Source organism: Perkinsus marinus, assembly GCF_000006405.1.
Source record: "Perkinsus marinus ATCC 50983 genomic scaffold scf_1104296947766, whole genome shotgun sequence".
Taxonomy (NCBI): Eukaryota; Perkinsozoa; order Perkinsida; family Perkinsidae; genus Perkinsus; species Perkinsus marinus.
The window spans coordinates 130,575-138,250 of record NW_003210480.1 but is presented as its reverse complement, the minus strand read 5'-3'; the positions used below and the strand labels follow the sequence as shown (position 1 = coordinate 138,250).

Here is a 7,676-nt window from a genome sequence, read left to right as displayed (position 1 = left end):
TAACTGTTTGCTTCGTACTCTACTTTACAGTTTATCCCTGCTGTAATACTGATAGTAGTATATACTACAATACGTTGTCTCATATGAGTGGGAAAGTCCGCGACTTGGTGGTTTATTGCGGCTACTTGGTAATAGCCTTCGCACTGTAGTAGAGCGAATACTATCCATCAGTGATTCTCGGTGAGTTCTGTTTAATCGTTCGTTCATGATTTTCGCGACTCGTATAATCTACCATGTGAAACTTAGTATAAAATGCTGTTCCGACTCCATGTTGAACTCTTATTTATGAAGACGTCGTTTTCACGTGCGAATACCATCAATGAATCGGCCGCCTAAATTCGGTATTTTGTTTGTGAGAAAAATAAGATAAGCGTTTTGGAGAATAATTCTCCAAAACGCTTATTTTGTGTTTCTCATTTTTCAACCCAATAGTTGGTATTTTGTTAAAAATAAGAGTTTTCCGACAAAAAATTTTGCCTTGGCGTTGAAATTTTCCAAATGCACACAAACCAGTGTTTTCCTGCCTAGCGGAGCGATGTCGTAAATTTTTTTTAATCTTTCATCGAGACTACTTGTACTGTTGTCGTTTACTTGGTGTTGTATTTTCCCAAACTTACTATTAGTCACCGAATTAGTGTTATATTTCAGATAAAATTCATATGGTCACGAGATGGTCAATGGCGGCTCCTGGCCATAGCCGGCCTCTGCGATGTGCTCGGGCAAATTCTACAATTCATTGGCCAGCCATATGTTAGTGTGATGGTTTATCAACTCATGTTACAAGCTCAGGTAATCGTTGGGGAAATTTGACCCTTTTTTGTGTAAATTTCACCCGTTTTACGTGACTATGTGTTGTGGCTCACTCGGGAATGCCCACTATGAACACAATACGGTATCAGTCGAGACATAACTGATGAATGCGGCAGCAGCGTGCACAAGACCAGAATGCGCATGCGTACGCCACAGCTAATATCGATCAGACGCTCATATGTGCATCGCTCCGCTAGACTACATGTGGAACCCCACAGTTTGACAAGAGTGAAGGAGTAATCGTCCATGTGAAAAACGCGGTATGAAGTGAAATATGTTTTTCATATCACTTGTGAAACTGCAATTAAGCTGGTACGGATCGTTGAACCCTCGGTCTCGTTGGGTGTAAGCAAACACTCTTCCACTTATCTCGCTGCGGTATTTGCCTAGACTTGCCGAATGAGTGATAAATATAATATAATAGAGTTTCACCACCCTAGTGATATGAAAAACACTAGCGGAAAAATATATTTCACGACTACTGCATATCACCGCCAATATCGCGTTTTTCCGCCACTTCACGAAAAAAAGGGTGAAACTCTATTATAATAATATTTTATTAATGATATCATCTATTGATATCTAATATCATATTAAGAAGTGGTGGATTGCGTGTGTTGATAGCAATACGTCGTTCCACTGGAGCACTTACGAGAAGTCTTAGATTTTCCATAGTCAACGCATTTGAGATTTTTTCTGTTAGTTGCAAATGTGTATGCTCAGGTTCCCTTCACTGCGTTATGGAGTGCCTCTCTACTGCGTGTAAAATACGTTGCAGTAGAGCTCATAGGGCTCATCGTGGTGGTGCTCGGTTCAGCAACAGCGTTTATGCAACTTTCACAAGGAGGATTGTCTTCCACCAACATACCCATGGCCACATTAGTTTGCCTTTCAACTGCGTGTACTGCGATGAGTTTCACACTCAAAGAAATGGTATTTCGTCGCTACACTGCAGAGTACCACGACGATCTCGATATTTTCGTGGTCAATTCTGCTGCCTCGGTATTCTCACTGTGTTGGAGCCTGCCAGTGTCGAGTGGCATCGAATGGCTACGACAGCCTTTGGGTTTCACTCAGCGGCTGGAGGATGGCTTTTTCTGTCTGGTTGCTGAAAGGCCTACAGATATCAGTTCATGTCAATATGCGACTAGCACGTATATCATTTACATGTCGTTGAATATATTTTACAACATCAGCGTCTACGCGTTGGTGGCGAAGCATTCAGCGTTGTTGACATTCGTGTGCATGAAACTGACAGCTCCTCTAGCTGCTATATTATCGCTTATTCCGTGGCCGCTCATTGGGTCGTCAGAAATCCCATCATCTGAGTGGGTGGCTCTGGCCGTTATCCTCGCGGGTGTATTTTTGTTCCGTCACGGCAATCATGTGAAGGACAAGGCGATGGCCGACGCTGCTGTGAGCGCTACTGCGTGGATGCTCTGTTGCTTCCCGTTCTTCCAAAAGAAGAAGTACCATCATGCCTTAGTCGTTGAGGAAGAGAAGGAAGCTGCGACGCCTCAGTTGGAATCCCCTTTGCTTTCTCCTGATATGCGGAGAACTGTGTCCGCGCCAGTGAGAGCCAGGATGTATGTCTGTCCAGATGGTCGACGTGTTTGCTGTCCATCGCAGTGTAACCGGATGGAAATGATCCTATGTCGTTGCGAGGCGCCTTTTGTGATGTGAGAGATCAGTTATAGCTGTATTCATCTTAATATGTTGACGGCGCGAATCATTACTTCACTAACTGAATTTTCATGAAGAAATAACGTTTTTTGTTGGGAACATGTGGGCAGTGGGATAATCTGTGGCGGACGTTGCCAACTACGATAGAGTAATTGACGGTATCATTGGGTAAAAGTAGGGTTGATATAATATTGGGGATATTCTAAGACGGAACTGATCAACAAAATGCATATCAAAGACGACCATAAAGAATACCCGATGCAGGATTCGAACCTACGACCATCTGCTCCGTAGGCAGACATTCTATCCAGCTGAACTAGGCTAGGGGGAAAACCGCGCCGGGGCGCGGGGAAAAATTAAAAAAGAAAAGGAAGGAGAGAAAAAAGGAAAAAGAGGAAGGAGAGAGGGAGAGGGGAGAGAGGAAGGGGAAGGGAGAGGAGAGAAGCAAGGAACATGGATGAAAACGCATTCTGCTTAACAGAGGGATAACAAACTGCGATCCCTGTGTCGTATAGTCATCCATGAGGGTTGAATGAGTGTTGGAACTGCAGGGCGCTCGAAATAGAGCGCGACACCGCGCCGCGCCAATAACGCCCGATTTTTTTACCTTCCCTCTATGATAACTCAATACAAGGATGTGGCACACGACATCAACATGAGTGAAGTGAATTCAGCAAACCAAACCAAACATTCATTTGTTCTTCTTCCTCTCGTTTGCCTCCCGCCAGCGCTCGCGCTTCCTCTGGATCTGCTCGTTCTGGAGAGTTTCTAGTTCCTCTTCACCATCCAAGAGTGGGCACCAAATAACTTGTGTATATTTATCGTTGCCCACTGGAGCTCGAAACTGCTGGTGATGCAACGAGCGCCCTTTGCGAACTAACCATGATTTATACGGTCTTCGGCACTTCGAACATTTACGACCAGTTTTGTCTGCGCCCATCAAGGTATCGGCCATCAAAGCCTGCTGTATGGCAGCTTCAACGCGCTCGTCCTCCAATTTCTTCTCCTCATCCTTTTTGTTTTCTGCAGCCGCATCACGGTAGGGACATAATCCGTGAGTGCTCCCATCGTAGATATGCTCGTTGAAGCCTTTTCGGAGTATTTTCCCGCAAAACCTACATTTCCGACCCTTGAATTCCCTTGGAGACTGCCGGGGCACTTGATCTTGCGCTCGAGTCTGTATTGCTTGCTGCACAGGGCCTTCGGCCGGGCTGATTCTCATTCGCTTACGCGGCCGAGTCTCTAACTCATCCTGTAGATCATTGGCTGTTATCTCTGCAGGTCCGCTGTCCAAAGTCGCGTGCTCGTGAACCACGACCACCGCCTCAGTCGGGGATTTATTCGAAGACTGAGCTGCGAGTGATCTCTCGAGATTCCCGAAAGCTTCCATACTCTTGAGATTGAAGCTTCCAGCCGATCCTGCGAAAGAGCTACGCTTACGGTATCCTGAAAGCCACTGCTCTACGTATAAGATGGACGTCGGATGATAAGATATCGGTCTTCTGCCATCGATCTCATGATTCGCACGTTCTTTCATGAGATAATCACGAGTATAGAGTTTCAACAGTTCGGCGGCAGTTGCCCTGGGGTACTCCAAACGGAGAGAAGTGAATGCACGTTCCATCGCACCACCGACCTCATGATCTATGCGGAAGTAACTTGCACTCTGAGCCTTGGTTCGCCATCTCAGGAACTTACGGCGCTTAGTTGCCACTGGTAGAGGATCGAAAGTTCGTCCTCCACAAGGCTCTTCATCGGAGTCAGTACTCTCATCGGAATCAGATTCGCCCGCTGGCTCTTCTGCTCCATCGCCACCGTCGATTTCACCCTCTAGAATGGACCTAAATCCAGCACTCTCCGTGTCGGTGGTTGTGTCCTGCTCGTCGTTCATAATCTCATCAAGGATCGCTCCTCGCTGTGCCAAAGGCACTTCCGCACTGAGGATGTCCTCCTCGGGTGGTATCTCGTCTAGTGACGCGCAATAATCGAATCCCACGATCGGAAGAGGTGCATCACGTGCCACCAATCGAAAATCTGGGTACATTTCCCTCGCGACATCTCCCATAAGCTCAATCTCTCTCGGAGTTTGGTGAACATCGGGGACACGCATGCCGAGACGGAGTCTTGCACGACGATTGGCCGCATGAATCGTCCATAATAGTTTCAGATCGTACAACGAGCGAGACACGCGCGTAAGGCTTTTGAATGCACGATCGTAGAGAGAATGTACACATTCTACTCTAGATGTTCCCCGAAGGGAGCGAAAGTGATCCAATTCTATCGAGCTGTTCCGGTATCTGGTAACCCCTACCTTCATCATGCTTTCTGCGCAATCTGTCAGACAACCGCCCAACAGATGGACACGCTGATGTTCATAGGTTAGCCAGAAAGTTTCGCCCAGTAGCGGTCGGTAGTGTGACCCGAGCGGAGCCGCCATAAGTGTGGAGGGCTCACTCTGTCCGGTCAGCTTTTTCAAAGCGCACTCTTCCTCCCACTCACGCTTCATCGATTCGTCCACGGAATGGTATGTACGAATGACCCGTTCGACCCTTGAATCGAGTTCGTTCGGCTCTGGCACCGACCTCCTGACGAATTTCAACCTCTCCGATTTGGGGATCCTTCCAGTCATTCCCAAGGCCTCTCTAGCAGCTCGCAGGGCCCTCTCGTCTTCCAAGTTGCAGACGAAGAAGGCTTTCGACAAATCTTTAGCAAACTTGTTCTTGAGCAAGTGCGACTGATCACTAGCTCTCACCATTCGCATTATGCAATGCATCGGATCTAATCGTATATTGACTCCGCTAGGGACGTATTTTTGGAGGGTTCCTGAGCCGTCGCTGGATGCTGCACAGCATCCAACATCGGTGTAAAGCACTGTAGGATGGTCCACGCCAGCTCTCAGATGCCTTCCATATACTTCGGTCAACGCATCTTTAAGATATTCACATCTCGTTGTGGGAACGATCACTGTCGTAAGGATCATATTGTAGTCTCCAACACACGTCATGGCCTGACCCAGAGCACGAGATTCAATCACGCGTTTGGATATCTTGCGCTGGTAGTCTATGGCTAGACTTGACGACGATACGACTGTCGCCAACTCCCGGAGTAGATATGGTTTTTGTTGCCAGAAGTCGAGTAACATCACTCGCACTACCGAGCTATAACTGAGAGGCCAGATTCGTTGTGGTATCGGAGCTCTGGCTCGAGTCTGCCCCTGCATGAAGGGGTTCTGCAATGATTCAGTCCATCTCTTATCATAAGCCTTCGCACGCCGTTGATATTCTCGTGATAGTTGCGAATTGATATACCCTATTCCTTGAGATATGGCCCCACTCGACAAGAGGTAAGTCCTCAATAGCTCGATGAGGCTCAAGTCCAAGCCACGGCTTCTAGTCGCGATGAAAGGGAGCTCCGCCTGAATTTCGAGCGGGCAGGTTTCCAAATATGCAGGTTCCCATGCGTGCCAGCTCCGCTGACAGCGGCAGCACTCGAATCGCACCGTTACGGCAAGATAAGGCCAGGGTAATCGTATGATTAGTTTCGGTTTGGATAGTCTGCCTGGACGTATTGTATCGCATGTTTCGCAGAATGGGCATCGCCCCCCTCTGGGTGCCCATAAGTATAAATCATGCCCGAAAATGCTTCCCACGCGGGGAAAAACCTCCTTCGATATCACGGGCGATAAATATGATAACTTTGACATATATTGAAGGCGAATACTTGCCTCTGGTAGCTGAACAAAACCCAGCAACGAAATGCACGTGGTAGTGGGAAATGATGCATACCCTATCGACAACTCGAACCTACGACCAGTGGTCGCAGGCTCGAAGTACCTGTAAAGTAGCTGGTCGCCGACCATCTACTTCACAGTCACACATTTCATTCTATTCTCCCTAGCATCGATGTCCTCAGCGGGACAATACCCTACATCAAGTTTTTCCAAAACCGTCACCCCATGTCATCCTCCTCTGCAGTCGCGTTTCATTCTAAGCCCGCCTCATGAATGCACTAGTTGACACAACAACAACAAAACTGTTGAAATATAATGATGTTACGTCGTTAACACTACATAAACTTACTCTCTTCCCCTTTACCTGACCATACAAAACGATCACCCCGGAATATACCTCCGTTCGCCCTACTTGTGAACTTGCTCTCTGTCGGCTCCACAAGTCCTCCTCCCTTCTCTAGTTGTTCTTTTTGTTTCTTCAGCATGTCCATGAAGGTCTACAATGTAGCGCATAACAACAGTCACTCAGCTACAAAGTTGGAGGGATATATGTTCGCTTTCCTCAGCCGAGTGTAGGACTTTCCTCACGAATTATGGGAGAGAAACCAATAAGAATTTCCCAAAATTTCCTCAAAATTTTCATACTGTCGCCGATACATTTTCCCACACTGCTGAGCAAAGTCGGAATACTCACCTGTGTGATCTGAGCCTCTCGATTAGCCTTCTCCTCGAATTTATACAGCGCCAGAGCTCGCTTTTCTTCAGCGCTATAAATCTAACATTAAAATATGCCCCAACCGGGATTCGAACCGGAGACCTCAACTCACCTGATTCTCCTTCCGAATACGGACAGCGTTCATTCGCCTATGCCGACTGCCGGACATAACGTAACCCACGGACTCCATTTTCTCTATCTCATCCGTTGACATTCCAACCTCACCTGAACTCTAAATTCACAACGGAAAGCAGTAGTCTTATAAATGCATTTTGTCTACCATAATTCCTCCAAATCGTTTACATCAAACACTTTGGATGCGAATGTCAATTTGCATGAAATTTCATCATTTTTTCTGATTTTTCAGCGAGTAACAATCCTACCTCTTCGTGGAATACGCTGTCCCTCCGCTACATAACTCGCCATAGCCTCACCCTCACCCGGTCGCAACGCCTTGCCATAACTAAATCACCCATAAATTATTTCGCGCGCCACGAAATTCAACTTACTCGATTCCTCCATGAGGTTTGACACCCCCCAAAGCATCAGTGCTAGCCAGCATAGGCCTTGGCCCGAAGCCCTCGTCCTCATCTTCACTACTCTCCTCATTCGGTCTGCCCCCAGCTGGTTGGAATACCGTAGACGGCACATCTACTTTCTTTTCCACCCACTCGTATCTGTCGAGAATAGATGAGAAAATTACGGTATTAAATATACCCGCATATTCACGTTCCCCAT

At 47.1% G+C, this 7,676-nt stretch overlaps 3 protein-coding genes and 1 non-coding gene across 4 annotated transcripts in view; 1 reads left to right on the top strand and 3 right to left on the bottom strand.

Annotated features, from left to right (window-relative positions):
* Pmar_PMAR029624 (chloroquine resistance transporter, putative) overlaps positions 1-2,539 on the top strand; it is a 3,682-nt gene extending 1,143 nt beyond the window's left edge. The window contains exons 3-4 of the mRNA XM_002779162.1: positions 649-789; positions 1,534-2,539. Coding sequence (XP_002779208.1) covers positions 649-789; positions 1,534-2,493 — 1,101 coding nt within the window. The 3' untranslated portion in view covers positions 2,494-2,539. The remainder of the gene's footprint in view (positions 1-648; positions 790-1,533) is intronic.
* Positions 2,540-2,745: 206 nt separating this feature from the next.
* On the bottom strand, positions 2,746-2,815 carry Pmar_PMAR029623. Its single transcript has one exon. It is a non-coding gene; the product is annotated as a tRNA-Arg (tRNA).
* Positions 2,816-3,184: 369 nt separating this feature from the next.
* Pmar_PMAR029622 (hypothetical protein) lies at positions 3,185-4,603 on the bottom strand (the record flags this gene model as incomplete). Its single annotated transcript, XM_002779161.1, has 1 exon — positions 3,185-4,603. One exon carries the CDS (start codon positions 4,601-4,603, stop codon positions 3,185-3,187), a length of 1,419 nt encoding a protein of 472 aa, XP_002779207.1.
* Positions 4,604-6,558: 1,955 nt separating this feature from the next.
* Positions 6,559-7,676, bottom strand: Pmar_PMAR029621 (O1, putative; the record flags this gene model as incomplete). The annotated part of the gene is made up of 7 exons (XM_002779160.1): positions 6,559-6,587; positions 6,636-6,720; positions 6,891-6,998; positions 7,051-7,163; positions 7,322-7,401; positions 7,448-7,552; positions 7,642-7,676. The coding sequence occupies 7 exons, from the start codon at positions 7,674-7,676 to the stop codon at positions 6,559-6,561; spliced, it is 555 nt and encodes a 184-aa protein (XP_002779206.1).